General features: G+C 60.6%; 1 protein-coding gene across 4 annotated transcripts; it reads right to left on the bottom strand.

Annotated features, from left to right (window-relative positions):
- Window positions 1-592: 592 nt before the first annotated feature.
- Window positions 593-20,978, bottom strand: MTSS2 (MTSS I-BAR domain containing 2). Of its 4 annotated transcripts, none has more exons than XM_086349775.1 (14): window positions 20,471-20,805; window positions 16,007-16,068; window positions 15,856-15,929; window positions 14,977-15,061; window positions 14,802-14,893; window positions 14,646-14,720; window positions 13,258-13,415; window positions 12,970-13,077; window positions 12,017-12,114; window positions 10,413-10,632; window positions 3,194-3,268; window positions 2,768-2,944; window positions 2,430-2,595; window positions 593-2,342 (listed from the first exon to the last, which is right to left on the bottom strand). In XM_086349775.1, the coding sequence occupies exons 1-14, from the start codon at window positions 20,537-20,539 to the stop codon at window positions 1,588-1,590; spliced, it is 2,214 nt and encodes a 737-aa protein (XP_086205901.1). In that variant the 5' UTR covers window positions 20,540-20,805; the 3' UTR covers window positions 593-1,587. The 4 variants fall into 4 exon arrangements, with proteins under 4 accessions (XP_086205901.1, XP_086205902.1, XP_086205903.1 ...); XM_086349776.1 differs by having other exon boundaries at window positions 10,413-10,536; window positions 20,471-20,804; XM_086349777.1 differs by lacking the exons at window positions 593-2,342; window positions 2,430-2,595; window positions 2,768-2,944; ... (3 more) ...; window positions 12,970-13,077; window positions 13,258-13,415 and adding an exon at window positions 13,678-14,348 and having other exon boundaries at window positions 20,471-20,978.
- Between the last annotated feature and the right edge of the window lie 656 nt (window positions 20,979-21,634).

Below are 21,634 nucleotides of genomic sequence, written 5' to 3'. Positions count from 1 at the left end.
CCCCTCAGAGGAATCCCTGGTTCCCCACACCCTCCTGGCGGCTGTGCCTAGACCCGTTTCCAGCACAAGAACTACCAGGAGCCCTGGGTCCATCCAGACCAGGAAGAGCCAGCTCTCCTGACCCCAGGAGCCCCTGCCCCGTGACCCTGCCAGCATGGCTGCTCTCAGCGGGCCTGCGGGTCACAGGAAGCCCTCCGCTTGCCCTTGGCACACGTGCTTTTACCTGCTTAGAGTTGGCGCAACATGCTGTGCGGGTGGAGGGGTGCACTCCCTCCACCTCAGTCCTGCCACCCGGGACCACCCTGGGATGGCATCGCCTCTGACAACAGTCAGGGCCAATCTCCCCCAGCAGCCCTCCCCCCCTTGGCCTGCAGCAAACGGGTGGGAGACCCAGCCCCCGGCCCCTTCCCAGCGCATTGTGGTTTTGCTCTGGATGCTGCAGAGAACACCGACCCCACCCCCTGGCCCCCAGGAGCCGTGCAGGCCCTCCTCCTCCTCCCACGGGCCATCAGGCCACCGAGGGGCCCTCTGTCCCTCAGGCACTCTTGGACACACCCTGTACCGTCTACCCTGTCCCCACACGCAGTCCTTGTCCGGTCAGCTCACTTTATTATATATTCATAAAAGAACCCACCCCCCACCCTCTCCAGTTTCAGTCCCTGACCCAAAGGTAGCTGAAACTATCACCAGAGTTAAAGTCCCCACGTGCCCGGATGACGATGGGATCTGAGCAGCTCCTGGGAGGCCGGTAGGCCAACAGCCTGGCCTCCGCACGCCTTCCCTGTTGCCCCGCCCCAGCCGCATCTGCAGGCAGGCAAGCTGTCTCAGGGGCCCCACCCTCCTCCGGGCAGGCACCCTGTGCGTCCTCCCCAAGAGACTCGACTTGGGCCCCAGGCCCCCGTCCCCAGTGGGTGGGCTGGCTCTTAACTTCACTGGCCCCCCAAACGGCCAGCCGCTCTGTGGAGCCTCTGATTAACCCAGACACTGTAGCCCTCGCCCCTCCATGGCCCCCCCCCCCCCCCCCCCCCCCCCCCCGCCTCCCTGATGGAGGAGAGCCTGGGAGAGGCAGAGATGAGGGGGGGTGACAGGGGGTGACAGAGAGGGACGTGGGGGGGGGGCCTTGGCCAGGGGCTGGGGGCCACCGTCCCCAGGGAGATGGGGAGGCGCTGGGCCGGGCTGCCTGAGCTGTGCACTGCGGGCCCTGCCAGGTGGGTAGGCCCCTCTGCTGGGGGCACGGGGCACGGGGCACGGCTCTGTGGCTCGCCCTTGTGTGGAAAGGGCAGGGCCTGGCAGGAGGGAGAGGAGGGGCAGAGTAGGCAAGAAAAGGTTGAAACAGGCTTCAAATCCAGTTCAAGGCCCGCAGGCTCCGTCCTGGCGCAGTCTAAGAAGTCACTTCCTGTTTAAACCATGAAATCCAAGCTGGGTTTCTCCTCCCAGTAAAGTGGCTTTGACTCGTGTGACTTAAAAAAAAGAAAAAAACCTCGCCTGGCTCTGCTCACTCCTGACTGTGCCTCTGCTCTGAGCCTCCGCGGCCCACCGGCCCGGCCCCCTGCCTGGCCGGGCCGGGGAGTGGGGCGGGAGGCGCCATCACAAGATGCGGGGCGCCGACCTGTCGTTGGTGACGGTCCTGCGGAGCCGCACCCCGCGCCGGATGGCCACCAGCATGTCTTCGGCCGGAGGCTCGCCGGGGGCGGCGGGGGGTGGGGCGGGCGTCCCCTCCGCGGGGGCGGCCGACAAGGCGGAGGGGAAGGGGAACTGGCCCTCGGCCAGCGCGTGGGCGCCCGCCACCAGCTCCCCGAGCTTCTCCACCAGGCTGTGCCGGTTGGCGGCCAGCTGCTGCTGCTGCTCCTCGTCGTCCTGGGCCGCCAGCCCCGCGTAGCCGGCCGCCTCTGGGGACGGGCTGCCCCAGGCTGTGTTGGGCAGGCTGAGCCTCTTTGGGGAGGCCTTGGCCAGGTCCGGCGCCAGGGCTGCGGCGGCCTCGTCGGTGTAGAAGACGCACTCCTCGCTGCCAGCCCGCGTGGGCCCCACGTAGCCGGGGGAGTCAGGCACCGTGGGCGTCTTCACCGGCACGATGGGCGGCCGGATGGGGATGGGCCCGGCGCTGGAGAGGGCGCGGCGCACGGTGGGCTTGGTGGACGGGGTGCGGCGGATGGTGGCCACGCCAGGGGGCGCCCCTGAGGCGGTGGGCAGCCCCGCGGTGGAGGCTGGACGCTTGGTCTGGATCAGGCGGCGGTAGTTCTGGGCGATGTTGCTGTTGCGAGGGATGGTGGACGACTTGTCGAATTCGGGGGGCCCCTCGCCGTCTGCATCCCCGTTCACGGAGTAGCAGTCGTAGTCAGAGCCTAGGGTGGGGTGGGGCATGGGACGCGGTGGGCCCAGAGCCTCGGGGCCGAGAAGGCGCGGCCCCGGCCCGAGCCCCCGGGGCCTACCTTGGGAGGGGATGGTGTCCTCGGAGCACGAGGGCGTGGTGGTCTGCGTGCTGTAGCCGCTCGAGTACTGCAGGGAGTCCCGGCTGCTCTTCTGGTGCTCTAGGCTCAGGCCGCGGGTCAGCACCATGGCCAGGTCGCTGGCAGCAGGGGACACCTCCTCCCCGTGCTGAGGGCAGGAAGACCGCAAGCTGAAGCCTCACTCACGCTTCTCGCTCCGCCCGGTCGGGAAGGCAGTCCCCCCAGGTGTTCCGGGCTGGCCCCGTGACCACTTGCCGGGCCTTAGAGCTGGCCTGGGAGAGAGGGGGGCCCAGCCGGGCCATCCCGGGAGCGGCCCTCACCTTGGCTGCGATGGTGGCGGGGGACATGCGGGGTCGTGGGGCCTCCTCTCCACTCGGGCCCGGGGCGCCCCCGCCGGCCGGGCCCAGCTCCGGGTCTCGCAGGAGCTCCACGCGGTCCTTCCTCCGCTGCAGCGCGGTGCCTGCGGGCTGCTCGTGGGGGCCGGCCTTGGCCCAGTCCTGTAAGGCAAGGCGGGCGGGTCAGGAGGCCCCTGCGCCCTGCTCCTCATGGCCGAGGGCAGAGCACAGAGGGCACTGTGACTCCCCAGCCCCTCCTGGGCTTTCCCGCAGGAGGGAGGAGGTGAGCGTTTGGGGAACGGCTGCATTGGGGCCCAGGAGGTTTCTTTTGTGCGAAGCGGGTGCCTACGCATACCCCTCTGGTCGAACCTGGACCCTCCCTGAGTGCCTGGGCAGGTGGGGGGCACTGACCGAGGTCGGGGAGCTGCACTCGCTAACGGACTGGCAGGTCTCCGAGGCCTCAGAGGACGCGGAGCTGGAGGACTTCTGCATGCGGAGGCGAGCGGGCAGGCGACGGGGCAGGGCGGCAGGAGGGTGGGGAGAGAACACATCGGGTTACGCCGCCAGCACGTGGGGGACCCTGACTCAGGCCTCCACGGCCTCCCCGCCCACACCACGCCCTGCGCCGCGAGCGCCTGCGCAGAAAGCAGCACCCAGAGCGCACCCCACCGCCCCCACCGCAGACCTACCCCACCGCAGCCCAAGAACCACACTTCTCTAAGAATTAACAAGACTGACTGCTGCTGGCCTGCATGTGGCGAGCAGGGAAAGAGCGATGCTAAGGTCGGCAGTGGGGTGCTGGCTTGAGCTGCGGGGGGATTTGTCACCGTTCTCTCGGAAGGGCAGGCCTGGGGGGAACGGAGTCCAGGGTTCCATCCTGCGAGTGTTAGGCAGGGCTGCCTGTTAGGTGTCTAAGCCCAGGTGCAGTGCCGGCAACTGTATTTAACAATCTGGAGTTTAGGGAGAAGTCAGGTTTGGAGCCACAGATCCAGCAGCGTGAGACAGAACCAGGTGACGCAGGCAGTCAGGCTGAGGGTGGTTAGAGAAGGGGTTCAGGGACGCCAGGCTCCCCTCAGTGCCTGGGAAGGAGAGGACAGCCCAGTAAAGAGTGACAGGACCTGCGAGCCGTGTGGGAGGAAGACCACAACAGGCACCTGTCACAGAAACTGGGGAAGAGCCCTGTGCGCCAAGGAGGGAGGGCCAGTGGTGTGGGGGCTGCTGGGGGTCCGGAAGATGGGCCAGAGGGGTGTCCATGGAGACCCCCAGAACTGAAGACAGGACCGAGGATGCCTGGAGGCTCCTGCTCTGGACAGTGGCAGGGACCAGGTACCCTGGGAGGCCCCCAACTGAAGATAAGAGAAAGGCTGAAGAAAAAGGAAGCAAGAGCAAAGCAGGACCATGAAGGTCCCCAGGGGCAGAGGCAGCCTCAGCACTGTGGTTGAGAGACTGGGTAAGTGCCAGGTGGAGAGCCCGCCCGACTGCCGCCCGGAATTAAACCTGGAAGGGGACTGGTCAGGTGCAGCTCTGCATGTCCTGTGCCCACCAGGGCACATTCTCTAAAGCATCCTGATTTCAACTCCCAGACTTTTTTAGTTTATGATGAGCCAAGATGACCAAAAGAAAACTAAACTCTGTAAGTAAGGATTCAAAGAAAATAATAAATACATTGAGAGTTTTACCAATATAATTGCTGAAACAAAAAAAGAAAAAAATGTTGGAAAACTCAGTGGAAAAATTCAACACCCATTCATGGAGAACACACTAGTGGTAGAAAGGAGCTTCGTTCATCTCACAGCGTTGTCTACAAAAATATCAATTCTTTTCTTTCTGAGGCTGGAGAAAGATAAAGATGCTCACTATCACCATTTCTATTAAGTACTGGAAGTCCTAGCAGTGCAATAGAGCATGAAAGAGAAGTAAAAAGGAGTAAAAAGCAAAAGGACTGGAAAAAAAGAAACTGTAAAAGACCTGATTGTGTATGCAGAATATTCATTCTATGATTATCAGAACTAACAAGTGTTTTTAATGAGGTTATTGGATACAAGATCAACATACAAAAAAAAAAATTTCTAAATATCAGCAGCTGAAAAACAAGTAAGAGACTCTGAAAAAGCCAAAATAATTTAAAATAGCATCAACAAATATCAAATACCCAGGGGGGAAAAAGCCAGTGGTAGACGTGCAAGATTCTCACATGAAAATTGCAAAATATTATTGAAAGAAGGTAAAGCCATAATAAAATGGAGAGACATATGTAATCCCAGGCAGAATCCCAGGGATTGCTTCTTTTAAAGTGGAAAATAACAAGCTAATATTACAATTTATAAGGAAATGCAAAGGGCCAAAAACAAGTAATATTGAAGAGTAACATACCTAGAGGACTTTTATTACCAGGTGTCAGGATTCTGTATAAAGTTACCATAATTAAGACGGTGTCCTACTGGTACAAGAACAGACAGATCAACCAGTGGAACAGAATACAAACTCCAGAAACAGCTACACATTCAGACACCTGTTTTATGACGAAGGTAACACACTACAGTGCAGTAGAGGAAAAAGATGGTCTTTGCAATAAACTGTTAATTAGATATCCATATGGAAAAAAATGACTCCTGCAGTTCAGTCGCTCAGTCGTATCCAACTCTTTGTGACCCCATGGACTGCAGCCCGCCAGGCTTCCCTGTCCATCTCTCATACTAACACACACACACACAGTCAATTCCAGATGACCTGCAGATCTGAGTGAAAAAAGGTAAAAGAAAAAGGCTTTGCAGGGAATTCCCTGGTGGTCCAGTGGTTGGGACTCCACACTTCCATGCTGAAGGCCCACCTTCAATCTCTGCTGGTTGGGGAACTTCGATCCCACAAGCTGAGCAGCAGAGCCAAAAAAAAAAAAAAAAAAAAGCTTTTGGAAGAAAACATCTTTGCGACCCTGGAGTACACAAAAATACTGCTAACAGGACAGAAAAAAGCACTAACAATTGGAAAAAATGGATAAATTAGACATACATTAAGAACTTTAGAATTTTACATTTCATGCAAAGATGGGCTCGATAAAGGACAGAAATGGCATGGACCTAACAGAAGCAGAAGATATTAAGAAGAGATGGCAAGAATACACAGAAGAACTGTACAAAAAAGATCTTCACGACCCAGATAATCACGATGGTGTGATCACTGATCTAGAGCCAGACATCCTGGAATGTGAAGTCAAGTGGGCCTTAGAAAGCATCACTACGAAAAAGCTAGTGGAGGTGATGGAATTCCAGTTGAGCTATTCCAAATCCTGGAAGATGATGCTGTGAAAGTGCTGCACTCAATATGCCAGCAAATTTGGAAAACTCAGCAATGGCCACAGGACTGGAAAAGGTCAGTTTTCATTCCAATCCCAAAGAAAGGCAATGCCAAGGAATGCTCAAACTACCGCACAATTGCACTCATCTCACACGCTAGTAAAGTAATGCTCAAAATTCTCCAAGCAAGGCTTCAGCAATATGTGAACCGTGAACTTCTTGATGTTCAATCTGGTTTTAGAAAAGGCAGAGGAACCAGAGATCAAATTGCCAACATCTGCTGGATCATGGAAAAAGCAAGAGAGTTCCAGAAAAACATCTATTTCTGCTTTATTGACTATGCCAAAGCTTTTGACTGTGTGGTTCACCATAAACTGTGGAAAATTCTGAAAGAGATGGGAATACCAGACCACCTGACCTGCCTCTTGAGAAACCTATATGCAGGTCAGGAAGCAAGAGTTAGAACTGGACATGGAACAACAGACTGGTTCCAAATAGGAAAAGGAGTACGTCAAGGCTGTATATTGTCACCCTGCTTATTTAATTTATATGCAGAGTACATCATGAGAAATGCTGGACTGGAAGAAACACAAGCTGGAATCAAGATTGCCGGGAGAAATATCAATAACCTCAGATATGCAGATGACACCACTCTTATGGCAGAAAGTGAAGAGGAACTAAAAAGCCTCTTGATGAAAGTGAAAGTGGACAGTGAAAAAGTTGGCTTAAAGCTCAACATTCAGAAAACTAAGATCATGGTATCCGGTCCCATCACTTCATGGGAAATAGATGGGGAAACAGTGGAAACAGTGTCAGACTTTATTTTTTGGGCTCCAAAATCACGGCAGATGGTGACTGCAGCCATGAAATTAAAAGATGCTTACTCCTTGGAAGGAAAGTTATGACCAACCTAGACAGCATATTCAAAAGCAGAGACATTACTTTGTCAACAAAGGTCCATCTAGTCAAGGCTATGGTTTTTCCTGTCGTCATGTATGGATGTGAGAGTTGGACTGTGAAGAAGGCTGAGCGCCGAAGAATTGATGCTTTTGAACTGTGGTGTTGGAGAAGACTCTTGAGAGTCCCTTGGACTGCAAGGAGATTCAACCAGTCCCTTCTGAAGGAGATCAGTCCTGGGATTTCTTTGGAGGGAATGATGCTAAAGCTGAAACTCCAGTACTTTGGCCACCTCATGCGAAGAGTTGACTCATTGGAAAAGACTCTGATGCTGGTAGGGATTGGGGGCAGGAGGAGAAGGGGACGACAGAGGATGAGATGGCTGGATGGCATCACCAACTCAATGGACGTGAGTCTGGGTGAACTCCGGGAGTTGGTGATGGACAGGGAGGCCTGGCGTGCTGTGATTCATGGGGTAGAGAAGAGTCGGACACGACTGAGCGACTGAACTGAACTGAACTAAAGGGAGTAAAACAGCAACGCACAGACTCAAGATTATCAGATGAAAAGACTTGTAGCCACAGTGTATAAGAAGTTCTACAAATCAACAAGAAAAAGACGTACAACCTAGTAGAGAAAAAGAAACAGAAGATCTGAACATTTCCTTCATAAAAAAAAGATACGTAGCCTTTAAACGTATGAAAAAACATACAACCTCATTAGTCATTAGGGGAATGCAAATTCAAACCACTGGGCACTGTTACTATAATACCCACCAGAACGGCTAACATGAAAAGAATGTCGGACACCGCTGGCTGACGAGGCGGGGGAACAGCAATAAATCAACTGCTGTGCTCGTCCTGCCCTTCTGACTATGGGAAGGCATGAGACACACCCAAAACGAGCGACATTCTACAGAACACATGGCCGGTATTCAAAAGCCATGGAGAAGGGACCAAGGAGCCATCGCAGACCGGAGAAGCCTAAGGAGACACAGTGATAGTACGCAGTGCAGGGTCCTGTGTCAGAGCCTGGACTCCTGGACCGGGAAAAGGATGCCAGTGAGAAAGCTGGCAACATGTGAAAGAGAGTCTGTCAGCGAGTTAACAGTGTTGTGCCGTGCTAATTTCCTGGTTTTAAAACTGCTGATAGTTACATGGGATGCTAGCATCAGGGGAGACAGTGCAGAGGCCGGGTGGGAACTCTGCTCTTTTTAGAGATTGTCTACAAGGCTAGAGTTATTTCACGATAATAAAAATAAACCTTAAGGGATAGGTTAAATTGCTGTAAAATAGAGAAAAGGTACATTGGCAGACAGACCTGAAGAGATGATCCAGGGAAACAAGGAGATGAGAGACGTGAGAGGAGAGAGACACAGAGACCAGACAGGAGCGAGCAGAGTGGGAGTGAGAATGAGGAGAGAATGCTCGCAAACTCCTAGAATGGGTGAAAAACCTGAATGTGCAGACAGAGGAACACAAACCACCAAGGGAGATTAAATGAGCACAAATCCACAACCAGACACGTTGCAGAAAAACTCAAGTGACCAGAGAGAGAAGTCAGGTCACTCACAAAGGCACAGCAGCGACGGAGAGCAGAACTCTCAGCCGGCAACAGAAGCCAGAACGCAGGGAAAATACCCTCGGAGAACACACTCTCCTCGCAGTGTGGAGACAAAGCAACTGGCACCCAGCGCTGCATCTCTGGCAAAACTAGCTTTCAAGGAAGAAGAAAAAAAATGAAGCATGTTTACAGAAAAACAAAACCTGAGTTTACTGCTACAGACCCATTCTAAAAGAACTTTAAAGGATGTATTTTACTGCAGAAAGAAGCAAAATGACCTTAAAAGGAGAAAATGAACAAAAAAAGTATAAACACATATGGGTAAATCTAACAGATACTTACGTATAAGATAATGATGACATTAAGAAGAAAAATGTCAATTGTAGGGATGATAAAAAAAGGAGAGAATAGCATAAAATAGCTTATAAGGGGAGGGGATAGGTGACCAAAGTTAAAATATATGTTAAGGTCCTTGAATGATTCAGGAGCCTGGGTTAGGACTTTGCTAAGGATGCATGGTAAAATTTCAAGGTAACCTGTATAAGAAAGGAAAAAAGTATAACTTAAAATCCAGTAGAAGGAAATAATGGGGGAAGAAAAAACAAACAAAAAGCAAGAAAAGAAACAAAAGAAGCACAGATAAAGCAGAATGAACAGAAATAAAAAAGAAGTCTAAGTATGCCAGTAATATCGATAACTGTGAAAGGACTTAAAAATGTCAGTTAAGAGAGAGAGATTGTCAGCCTGGATAAGAAAAGAAAACCTAGGCATATGCTGTTTACGAGAGACTCATCTAAAACATAAGGACATAGTGAGTTTAAAAACTAAGAGATAGGAAATGATAACGTAAATGTTGAGCTGAAGTAGCTGCAGTAAAATCAAACAAAACAGACTCACTCTACGCTAGAAAATGTACACGCAACAGAGGGTCAGCTACACCACGTGGGGAGACTCAGTTCACTGCGAGTTAACATTTTAAAGCTGTATGGACCTAACAGTCTCAAAAGCGTACGCACACACGGATAAAGGACACAGGAGAATGAATTATTCTAGCTTTTCCGTTAAGGAAAGCTGACGCAGACAGGACTGAGTGGGGAATGAGACGGAGGCGGTCGGTGTGGACGAGTGTCCTGAGCAGTGTTGCTGTGAAGGAGAGAAGAGGCGGCTGGAGGAGACTGTGGAGGAAGGGAGGCCTTTTAGACGGACGGTACCGGAGCATGTGTCTGTGTGCCGACAGGAATGAGCCTGCTGAGGAGGGCAGTCTGGGCATGCTGTGGGCACATCCTGGGCAAGAGGGCAGACTACAGAATGCTGGGCTCAGAGGGCCGGGCCACGGTGGGCACCTGGGCACGCGGCCTGACCTCCCTGTCTTCTGCTCTAGCTCCTCTGGTGCCTTTCACAGAGCCTGAGGATCTGAGCCTGCCTCTGAGGGTCTGAGCCTGCCTCTGAAGGGGTTCTCACGTTCAGGGTGAGAGCGGGGGAAGATGCCTGTAAATCCTGGGGCTCCTAAGGATGCCTCCGTGGGGCACCCACCCCATCACAGCCAGCCCTGGCACGGGGGGTCCCAGGGTCTGGAGCTGGCAGGCTCCTCCAAACCCTCCCCCGCCCTGCCCTGGGGCAGTGGGCTCAGGCTGGTCCTGGACACGGTGGTCCTGGGGGCCTGCAGGCCGCTCTCAGCCCCGGCACGGGGGTCACGGGGTCCGGAGCTGGCAGGCTCCTCCAGACCTTCCCCTCCTCTGCCCTGGGGCAGTGGGCTCAGGCTGGTCCGGGGACGCGGTGGTCCTGGGGGCCTTCGGGCCACACTCAGCACCTGTAGGGGCCCCGCCCCACAGTGTGGATGGCCTGGGGCTGGCATGAGCTCAGCAGACACCCCTCACCTGGCTGGTGATGTCTGAAGGCATGGGCGAGGGGGGCTTGGAGTAGGTGGCTTCCTGGGAGACGAAGCCGGAGTCGTGGGAGGAGACGCTGGAGAGGCGGGCGGCAGGGGCGGGCTGCGCCAGGCTGCGGTAGCGACAGGCGGGACCGGGTGAGCACGTTTGGGCGCCCCCGGGCCAGGGGCCTCCGCCACCCTTGGCGCTGCTCCCGCTGCTGGGGGCGCTGGGGAGGGAGGGGGCACGGCGGCCGGACAGGGAGACACAGGGCGCGTTTGGGAGGCAGGGGGACACACGAGGGTGGGCAGAGAGGAGGGGCGGGGGAGGAAAGACAGGGTCAGACCAGGCCGAGGCCACGGGCCAGAGCAGCGGGGTCCCCGACTGCGGGCTGGGGGGCGGGCCCCCACTGCCCCAGGAGCCTCCGCCCGGCACCCCGAGCCAAGGCAGCCTGTCTGCCTCCCGCACCGCCATTATGAAGCGGAAACCTCAGCCTGACGAGGAGGAACGGAGTCAGTTAGGCTACAACTAGACACGAGTCTGACCCTGATTGTCTTCTCTGAATCTGGTATTTGCCATGAGATCCTGACTGAATGTCTAGCGTGGGGTGCTGGTCAGCACAGGTCCTAAACTCACCATCACCCTCCCCCACTTCACTTCTGTAGCTCATCCTGTCTGCATCCATGTCCAGGCTGGGCAACGCTCCTGCCAGTGAAGGTCACCATCCTCCTGAGCGTGACCCGGGAGGCCCCTGGCCCCCACCCTTGGCATGGGTGACCCCTGGGATCAACCTCCCTCCTGCGTCGGTCACCCACCCGGGGTCTGAAGAGCCTCCAGCTGCTGTGGACCATTCTCTCCCTGCAGGAGCAGCAATAACTCTGCCTGGGTCACTGCCCATGGCCTGAGTGCCCAGCCAAGCTGCTTCTAGAGAAAGAGTGCCCGGTACAGAGGGGTCTCCCCACCAGTAACCTGCTCTGTGCTCAAAGCCCCCCCACAGGAAGCCTTTAATCTAGACCCCTCCCAGGAAGCGCCCCTGACCCCGAGCCTGCCTGCTGGCCAAGCAGGACCCTGGCCCCACCCTGGCCCTGCACGGCCCCCAGGGCCAGCTTGGGCTGAGGGTTGGCCCTGTGGCAGCTGCCTAGGCGCAGCTCTCAGGAACCAGCCAGGCCGCAGTGCCCACAGGTAAGCTTAGAGCCTCTGCATACGCTCCTGAAAGCCTCCATGGCCTTCCCCACCTCAGATTCTTCCTGCTGCCCAGACTGTGCTAGGCCTGGCTGAGCTGAGAGGTTAATGCTGGGATTCTGTACCTCAGCTTCCCTCTCCATTGGAACAGAGACAACATCATACCGGATAGAATGGTGTTAGGATTCAATGAGGAAAATGCAGAAAGCATTTAACAGGCAGCTGGCGCACCCTCTGCTGCTGCTGCTGCCCCGCAGCCTGTCCCTACGCCTGCGCTAGCAGCGGTCGTGCAGTGCGAGTGTATTTTCCCTAGATTCCTTGATGATGCAGCAGTTGCATGAATTCTGGGGCCACAAAGCAATTCCTGATACACTTCTGGGCGGGGCTTCCCCCATTCCTTTTCCCTGCCCCCTACCCAGTCCCCCACTGACCTGCACATGCTGGACTTCCGGGAGCTGGAGCTGCTAGGCGATGAGGGTGGGGTCTGGTATGACCAGCTGTAGTCTGAGCCCTTCAGGTCTGTGATCACCTGGATAGGGACATTGATGGGGTCACTGGGGGCAGCCCAGCCCCGAAGAAAGCCTCATCACTTTCCTGAGTCTCCCTCCAGAGGGCTGGCGGGGTCTTCCCAATTGAGAACCAGGCCCCAGAGGATATCTTGGGGATACGGAAGCCCTCTGTGTTCCAGCCTTTTCCTAATGCCAGCTCCTCACTCAGGGACAAGAGGCAGGGCTGCTAGAAAGCGGGGGGATGCCGGGGAGGTTGTGCCCTCTCTGCTTCTCAGGGATGCTGGCCCAGCCAGGACACAGAGGAACCTGGTGCTCCTGAGGACTCCTTGGGGCTGGTGGAGGAGTCAGACCAGAGTGGCCATGCAAGACCATGGGGTCCAACCCTGGCTCTGCTCTGCCCTCAGGCAAGCCGCTGCTTCTCTCTGAGCCCCAGTTTTCTCCTGGGAAATGCAGCTGCTCCTTCCTGTCTTAGAGGGCGTGGAGGTGACTGAACTAGGTGACCGTGGGAAGGGCTCGGCTAGGGCTGGGCGCACAGTGAGGCCGAGTGAGAGGAGCACCACGGCGCTGTCAGCGAGGACTGCGAGCATAGGGGGCAGCTGCACGTGTGTGCATGGGGCTGGTGGGTGTGGGCATGGAGGCCGGAGGCACCATCAGGACTGGCTTGCTCGGAGCCTGGCCCTGCGGATCCGGGACGTCCAGCCGTCTGCTCTGTGTGAGGCCCTGCTGGGTCCCGGGCACACACCCTGCTCGTGTGGGCAGGTGCCCCTAGAACTCACGGGGGAGGCCTTCTGTGCCCAGCTGATCCCCCCAACGTTTTCCCATTGCCTCCTCCGTTGTCCCCAACCAAGGCGGGCCGTCCCCGGGGCTGGCCATACCTGCTCGCTGGCGGGGGGCAGCTTGTGCGGCTCCGCGGTCAGCACCACCAGGTCGTCGATGATGCCCTGCAGGTGGGTGATCTCCCCCAGCATGGTCAGCTCGCCGTTCTGACGGGGCAGTGAGTCAGCCTCCTGGGCCTCCCTGCCCGGCCACCCCTCCCTCGCCCTTCCCCCCGGCCCATGTGGCTTGGGCCATGGTCCTCAGGACCTCTCGGGATTTGTGAGGGCCCCTCAACTGGCCCAGTCGTGGAGATGCTAAGAAGGCCTCTGTGTCCCCGCGGGACCCACCACCACGGGCTGCAGGAACGTGATGAAGGTGCAGAAGCGGCCACGCTCCTCAATCAGGGCCCGGCGCACTGCCTGCTTCTCTGTCTCCTCCAGCAGCAGGTACATGTCATTCACATCCTGCAGGGCGCTGTCCAGCTGGGGCTGCAGGTCTCCTTTCCCTGGGGGGTGGGGAGGAGAGGCCGCGCTGGGGACGCGGGCCTGACTTGCTGCATCCAAGGCTCAGGCCCCGAGGTAGGATCCCTGGCCGTGAGGCTGGGCACTTCCGGGGGAGCCTGGGGACCGGGGAGGGCAGCTGGGACGCCAGGGCTCGTGGAAAGGCTGGTCCCCAGCGCAGGCAGAGAGGACAGACAGGCACACAGGAAAGACACCAAAGCTGCAAAGCCACCCAGTTCCTGGGGCGAGCAGAACCTTGGGCAGCCCTGGGGCCACCCGGAGCAGCTGTGCTCAGTGGAGTCAGGCGGAGGCCTCCGGGAGAGCAGAAGCTTCTGCCCCCAGGGACACCCTCACTGCCTGTGGGGTGAGGCGCCTCCCTTCCTGGGCTCAGGGAGGGGGCGTGGAAGCTGAACAGAGTAGAGCATGGGGCAGGGCTGCAGGCCAGGCCACGACGGAGGCGGGGTCCAGGAGCGCTGGGGCTGGGCCCAGGGCATGGGAAAGGGGGTGTCTCATGGGGGTCCCCACTTGGCTCAGGAATGATGCACAAGAACAGCAGGAGCGACACAAAGATGCAGCGAAAGAACCACAGAGAGCGAGAAGAGAATGGAGAGGAGACAGCGAGAAGGGCGTTGGGGGCGCGGCGGAGCAGGAGGGAAGGGCCCGGCGACTGCCGGGCTGGGGCAGCCGAGGCCTGGCCCCCCACCCTGCCCACCCGCCCTCCTGGCCTGGCAAACCGACCCAGCACAGCCCCGGCCTCGGCCCCGGACCGGAGGACTGTGCCCCAGCCCCTCCCTTGCGGACCGACCACCTTCCTCGCTCCTCCTCGGCCTGAAGAGGTTCCTCCAATGGCCCTGAGCTGGGGGAGACAGACAAATGCGACAGGGACGACAGGGAGGGAGAGCAGCTCAGGGGACGGGCATCTGACTTACCAAGTAGCTCTACAGGAGGGGTGGGGAGAGGAGAGGAGAGGAGAGACAGAGAGAGAGACCGTGTGAAAGACAGCCGGATGGACAAAGCCGCTCCTGGGGGCGGGGCCTCCTGCAGCCTCCCGAGGAGGGGGTCCAGTCAGGCGGCAGGCACCCCCTCTGCCCACCCCAGAAGCTGGGGTCCCTGTGTCCAGCACGGGGTGCCTCAGGTCGGACGTTGCCCTGGGTGACCCCACGGCCGTCGGGGACACAGCGCGGGGCTGTGCAGGGGCCCGCGGGGCTGCACCTCTGCAGCCGCTCGGGGCTCACCTTTGCGTGCTTTCTTCTGCAGCTTCAGCGTGTCCGAAGACTTTTTCTTGATCTCGTGCCGCGCTCGTTTGTACTCTGTGCAGAGGGAGAGAGAGCGGCGCTATGACAGGGTTTCTGCCAGTGGGGAGCTGGAGGGCGCGGCCAGGCGGGACCCACCTTTTGCGTGATCCTTGTCCAGCTGGTTGGCCGACTTCTTCCAGTCCTCGATGCGCTCCTGCAGCGGGTTGATGAGGCTTTCCAGCAGCGCGCTGAGGGCAACGGCAACGGAGGGCAGGTCAGGGTCGCCCTGGGATCTTCCCTCGACCCCCACCCCCAGCGCGGACGCACTCACTTGGTGAACTGCCGCAGCTTGGTCTCGATGCTGCGGTGGCGCATGCACATGCGCGTGAGCGCCGAGCCGATGTCCCGCGTGGCCCCTGGGGGCAAGCGCCACGTGGGCGGGGCCGCCGGGCTCCTGCAGGCCCGGCCCGGGCCACGCGGGGGCGCGTCTGGCCCAAGAGCCGAGCTCGCAGCCCGCCGGCCCTGAAGTCCCCATCCTGCGGCCCCGCCGCCGCCGCCGCCGCCGTGCCCCTCCCGGCATCCCCATCTCTCCACTCCGCAGGCCCGGTCCGGCATCCCCATCCCGCTGATCCCTCCTGCGACCCCGCCGGCCCCTCTCGGAGGGGTCAGGTCAGGACCTGTCCCCGTAACCCCAGAGGGGAGAGGCCCACACCAAAGACGGTTCAAGGAGCCAACAAAACCCCTCCCTCCCAGAACCCCCTCCAGATGCGCCCAGATGCAGGCGTGAGGGTGCCCGTCGCCTTGGTCTCACCAGCCAAGGAGGCAGGAGCCCCAGGTCCCACTGCTCGGACCGGAAGGCCGCAGAGCCAAGGCCAGCAAGGGAACCTTCCCCTGCCCCGTGCCCCGAGAAGGGCAGATGGGGAGAGAAGCCACAGACTCACCTACGGAGTGTGAACACCGTGGCTGAGAGGTCAATCCAGCTACCTGGCAGCGAGACAGACCCCCCTCGCACTCCCCTCCCCCACCCCCGAACATCCCTGTCGCCTGTCACCCGCTCCTGCCCAGTGATGAGAGGCTCCCTCTCTCCAGAAAGCCTGCTCCATGAGCCAGCAGGACCCAAGGTCCCGTCTCTGGCCCCGGGTCCTCTCCGGCTCACACCCACTCAGCTGTTCGGAGTGCAAGTCCAAGTTGGGCCGCGTGCCCTCCCCACCTCGGGTGTTGGTGGCCATGTCGGCCACTTTCTGGAAGGCGTCCAGGAAGGCCACAGCAGCCAGCACGGTGGTCCTGGGGAGACGGGTGGGGGGCGGTCAGTGGGGGGGTGGCCTTGCGCCCCATCTCCTCCCCAGCTGGGGCACCCTCACCTCAGCTGGGAATGCAGCTTCGTGGCCTTGGAGTTGAAGTCCTCCCAGATGGGGTAGGAGCTCTGCGGAGGGGATGGGAGAGGCAGTGAGCCGCCATGAGGGCTCCCCCCGGGCCGGGGCCCCTCATGCCTGGTCTAGACCCTGGGCCGTGTCTAAGAGAGCAGCCTCGCCCCTGTGGAGAGGGGGCTTCCGGGGTTCCTCTGGGGGCAGACACGGGCATGAAGAAGGCCTGGCCCCAGAAACAAGCACCTCTGCCTGCCCCGCGCTCCCTAACAGTCAGGAACCCCGGGCACTGTGAGCAGTGGTAGCCCACATCCTCAAGGGGGATGGAGACTGGGAGCGGCAGGCCGCGTCTCCTTGCGGGTGGGAGGGCCTGGGGGGGACTGGGCTGGCCACACTAGGGGCACTGTGTCCCCCGGACACAGCCCTGGATGGTCCACACGGCCTGGGGGCAGAGGCGCAGTGAGCCGTGGTGGAGCTTGAGACACGCTGGGTCTGAATGAGGGCCCCGTGACCCGGAAGCTGCTGCCAGCCCATCTGCCCATCACAGGCCAGCGGCCGGGGCTCCCAGGCCCAGGGGGACCGCGGCTGCTGCGGGGCCTGGCCAGCCTGCCCGGGACAGTCAGGCCCAGGCTGAATGGGGCCTTGTGCAGCCAACAGAGCCACCTTTCTCCACCCCCAGCTCCCCGCCCCTCCTGGGGACACAGTGTGGCCTTTATCCCAGCCTGGCCCAAAGCTCTGAGCTGGGAGGGGGTTTCCCAGTAGTGAGGCCGGGCTCCTGGCGATCAAGTTGTCCAGTGTGATCAGCGGGCTTTTCTGGCTAATGGGCCTCCCATGGCTGTTGGGTCCCGGCCCAATGGCCCTGTGGAAGGAAGCCTTGATCCTTGAAAAAGAGCCCCAGGGCAGCGAAGCCCCAAGGTTCTTCTGACCTTCCCTTCCATGTGGGATGGGGTGCTGGGAGCCAGGGCTTTTCCAGTGGGAAGGGGGAAGGCAGAGACCTCAGTTGCCAAGGCCTCAGAGGCAGGCTCTGCCAGGCTGGAACCCCAGGGAGGCCAGTCTGCTGCAGTGGGAAGCACAGGGCAGCTTCTGGGATCGTCAGAAGCACCCTCCCCTCCCAGCCCGGCCCAGCCAGCGCCCAGGGAAAGCAAATATTTGAGAAGTTCACAGGCTGGAGCGGGAAGGCAGAGGCGGTGGGTGGGCTGTCTGTGCGGCACAGCCTGGGGTGAAGGAGCCTGGGTCTCCCCTGGCACTCCTGAGGACTTGGCACCACCCCGCTCTGCACCCCAGCCCTAGGCTGTGCTGAGACCTTGGGGAGATAACGCCATGGGGGCAGGGGTGCAGAGGCAGCGGTCCTGGCCCCTGGGGTCTCAGCCCCTCAGCAGCCTCTGTCTGAAAGCTAGGGGCTGGGAGAAGTGGGGGAGACAGGTCTGTACCCCGCTGTGGGTGAGACAGGTCTGTGTACTGAAGTCACACCCTCACAGCCTCCGCCCCGAGGCTCACTCCATCCCTGGCCCTCCCAGTCTCGGTCCTCCTTGGGCAGAGGGGACAGGGTGGGGTTTGGGGGGCCAGGCCCAGCCCCTCCTCAGCAGGTGGACAGGAGCTCCTGGCCTGTAAGGGCCCACTGGTAAGTCACGATGACCCCAGAGGCGAGCTCGAGGGGCCAGCGCCCAGGAGCGTGTCCTGTCTCCGCCCGGGCCTGTGCCCTCAGGCAGGCTGCACCCAGCTGTCAGGCAGGCTCGAAGCCTCCGGACTCGTGGTCTTGATAGTGACGGGGACTGCGACTGGGGGTCAAGAGTGTGGTGGGCCAGGCGCCCGGCCGAGCGCTCTCACTGTGGGGTCACACTGAGTCCTTACAGCAACCCTGGGAGGCGAATACCGCTGTCACCACCCCCATTCTACAGATGAGGAAACTGAGGCTCAGAGAGATTAACTGGCTGGTCCATGGCTACCGAGTGTGGGGTTCAGGCTCTGATCCCAAGTCTGACTGGTCACTGCATGGCAGGGACAACCCCTCTACTTCAGGGTCTGGAAGGTGAGTATCTGGGTACCCAGGGTGGGGAGGGGCGGGGACTGCAGAACTGGGAGAGCAGCAGGCGGCTCTGGGGGGGCAGTCACACGCTCGTCACAGGGGGTGCTCAGGTGGGCGGGCCCCAGGCTGTACAGGTGAGTGGCCCAGGCTGCACCCCGGGAGAGGAGCTCTGCGGGAGGCTCCTCTCTGAGTCTGCTTGCTCCTCTGTGAGATGAGCGCGGGAGCAGGCTGGTGTGGAGACGCCTGGGAAGCACTAGGTCAGGACCTGGCACACAGAGAGCACTTGGCTAAGACCGCGGACAGAGCGAACAGGCGGTCTCTGGGCCTGCGTGACATTCCCCACTCTCGGGGGCAGGCAGATTGTGACCCCATTTCCGGAAGGTGCAGGCTGAGCCCCGGACCCCCTCCCAGCCCTGTCATTCCCGGACAAGTTCTTGCCCTTCTCTGAGCTTCGGGGGGCATCTGGGCCACTTAAATGAGGCAGGGCAGGCAGGGAACGCTCCTGGGGCCCCCTGCCCTGAGTCGGTGCCCCTCCAGGCCCCAGGGGCAGCCCCCCTCCCCTCCTCGGCCACCCCCATGCCAGGCTCTGGACCTGCAGCCCTGAGCGGGCTGTCATGGGGCTTCGCAGGTAAGTTCGGTCTCCTCACCCTGGCCACCTTCCTCTGTGGAAACCCTGCTGCTTCTGTGGCTCAAGCCACTGAGCGAAACAGCCAGAAGCTGTCCCCCAATTCCAGATGACTGGCCTCCAGGCGGTCCGCGTCCCTGCCCTGTCCCTGGCCCAGACACAAGCCTGTGTCACAGGCTGGGGACTGGTGGGGCTCGGCATTACGCCAGGTGAAACCTCTCCCAGTTTGCCTCCCCACGTCAGAAAATCCTGAGCCGCTTGCTACAATCTGGGCCCATCTCCTTCGTCTCATCCCCAAGTTCTTTGCAAATTGCCTGGAGACGGGGGAGACGGTCCTGCCCGCTTCTCTGAGTGAAAGCGGCTGCGGAGGCAGTGTGTGTGGTGAGGATGCCAGTGGGACAAGGTGCGGGAAGGAGCCGCTCCGCCAGCCCCGGGAGTGGTTGGGGGAGGGTGGTCTGGAATGGGAACCTGGTGCCAAGGCTGCGATGCTCACGGGGCAGGAAGGGCTGCTGAAGGCAGCGGGAAGCCAGCACTCAGGGGCCAGCAGAAGGGCTTGGAGGTGGAGCTGGGGGGACAGGGTCTCAGGGGAGCACCCTGTGTGGGGCACCGAGGGGCACCTATGCACGCTGCCAACCCTGCAGTTCTGCGGGAGGGTGGCCCCGGGCCTCCTGGGGGTGGGGGGCACAAGGATCTGGCAGCCCCCCGAAGGCCTGCCTGGGCACTGTGGTGTGTCCCCCCAGGGTCTGCGATGTCACTGTAGGATGCCAGGCTGTGTACCAGGGAGGGTGAGACGCGGGGCGGGGGGGGCTCTGAGGAGTTCCATGTTCCCCCTAGCCTGGCCACCCTGCCCCAGAGCAGAAGGGGAGAGGCGCGGCCTGCCTGCCCCCGGCCTGTCATTGCGGTCGGCCCTCCTCTCTGCCTAGTCAGCTGGGCCACCCCGCCAAGCCCCAGCCTCTTTGGGGGCGAGGACCCCCTCGTTCCCCGGATCAGCAGTGACGGATGAGGTCATGGGCTGGTCCAACAGTCTCCTTAGTGACCTTGAGCCATTCCCAGCCTCGGTTTCCCCACCTGGTGAGCCAGCGTGGGCCAGGAGTTGGTGGCCCGCTGAAGCCTGACCTTGGGCCATCCGGGAGAGGGGCTGGAGCTGAGAGCCTGGAGCAGCCGGCAGCCCTTCCCTGGGGCTGCTCCCTCAGGCCCACCTTCGCCCTCCTCCCCCCAAGGCGGGTCAGAGGCCTTGGGGCCCGGGCCACTCCTCACACAGACCGTGGAGTCCTGGAGCTGCTTTGGGGCGCGGGCAGCGGGCGCAGAGGCAAGGCTGGCAGGGAAGGAGTTAACGGTTCCCTGCTTTATTATTTTTCGCTTCTTTGGCGGTGACAGCATTGTCTGGGCTCCGGGGCCGTCGGAGTCGGGGAAGGGGGCCCCGGGGGTGGTAGAGGGTGGAGGCCGGAGAGACCCAGGACCCTTTAAAGGGCCCTGAGTCGCCCCCGCAGCCAAACCCCCATTCATGGTTTGGGGGTCTGGGGCGCGGGAAGCCCGCGTGTGCGCAGACTCAGGTCGGGACCCCAAGGGGGCGCTGCGACCTGGGCGACCAGGGGCATGGACCTGGGTATCGCACGGACACCCAGACACATGAGTGCCCACACCCCCCACGACGGGCGCCCGGAGACCAGGGCGCACGGCAGACGCAGGCCAGACGCGCTCAGACAAGGGCACACAGACGCGGGGCCTCACCGACACGGCGGGACGCGGCTGCCCGCCGCCACGCGTCCTCAAAGGGGACACGCACCGGCGCCGCATCCGCGCCCGTTACCTTCATGTCGTTGACGATGGCCTGGAAGAGCCCGCCCAGGGCGCCGCACTCCTTCTCCGCTGTCTCCATGCTCGGGCCGGGCGGCGGCGCAGGCAGGGCGCTGGGACCCGCACCGCGGCGGCTGTCGCTGCGAGGCCGGGCCGGGCCTGCCGCCTCCGGGCCGCGCTCAGCGGCCGGCCGCGCCGCGCTCGGGGGTCGCGGGCCGCCGCGGGGCGGCGCGGGCCATGTTGCGGCGGGGCTGGCGGGCGGCGCGGGGGGCGCGGCGCGGGCGGCGGGCGGCGCAGCCTCGGCGCGGGGACTGGCGCGGCGGCCGTAACCCGAGCGCGGAGGCCGGGGCGTCACGTGGGCGCGGGGGGCGGGACGCGGGGAGGGGTCTGCAGGGAGGCCGGGCGGGCGCCGGCCCATTCACGCCCGGAGCCCGGGCTTTGAAATCCGAGCCCGGGCGCGGCCAGACGGGCAGTCAGAACAGGCCCGACGGGCGCAGGCGCCGCCGCGGGGGCGGTGCTGCCTGGCTTCCCCGCGGGGTGGGGCCGGCGGTTTGGTGCCGCCCCGTGAAGGGGCTCACCACCACCCTCCAGCCTTTGGTCTAGGGCTGTCTGTGTCTCCCCGCGTTTTCAGAAGAGAGGAGCAAGCTGAGATCCTGACGCGTCCCGTGTGATGGACCCACCCACACGTAGCAGGGGCGTACGGTGTCCCGGAGGCCGCCCGCCTTGGGACATTTTACCCCAGGCACAGGAGTTTGGACCTCCCCCAGTTCTCTGGCTCCTTTCCAAGCAGGGCCCGTGCTGATGCCACCTGCACGGGGTGCCCCAGGCCGGACCTCTGGGGATGGTGGGGTCCGGTCCTCAGGGTTTGGGGCCGAGCGGGACCAGCAGAGCAGAGGCAGATGTGTGATCTGTGTGATCTCATTCCCTCTCTGATGCCTGGGTACATACATAGGAGGATGCCATGGTGAGTTCAGCCTGTCTTCCTGTCCTGGAGACTCCAGACAGGGAAACCCACCCTCCCAGGCCTATGTTGGGGCTCTGGGGAAAAGCCCACCCAAGGCCTTTCTCTCCTACTCCAGGGACCCACAAGAGCCACTGGGAGATCAGTGGGCCTATCTGAGGCTCCCCAAAGCCTGGGGGCATGAGAACAGGTCTCTAGGACCAGCAGCAGGGTCCC

This window comes from Bos grunniens, chromosome 18 (assembly GCF_055505025.1).
Source record: "Bos grunniens cultivar Pamir isolate PY7600 chromosome 18, Bosgru_T2T1.0, whole genome shotgun sequence".
NCBI lineage: Eukaryota > Metazoa > Chordata > Mammalia > Artiodactyla > Bovidae > Bos > Bos grunniens.
Note: the sequence above shows the minus strand (reverse complement) of the source record. Positions and strands in the feature narration are given on the sequence as shown.

Excerpts from the sequence above, each read along its gene's own strand:
- MTSS2 (XM_086349775.1), bottom strand. The coding sequence starts at position 20,539 with ATGGAGACAGCGGAGAAGGAGTGCGGCGCCCTGGGCGGGCTCTTCCAG. Across the intron at positions 2,945-3,193 it reads AGTGCAGCTCCCCGACCTCG|GACTGGGCCAAGGCCGGCCC; the intron begins GTCAGTGCCCCC and ends CTTGCCTTACAG. Across the intron at positions 2,343-2,429 it reads GGACACCATCCCCTCCCAAG|GCTCTGACTACGACTGCTAC; the intron begins GTAGGCCCCGGG and ends ACCCCACCCTAG.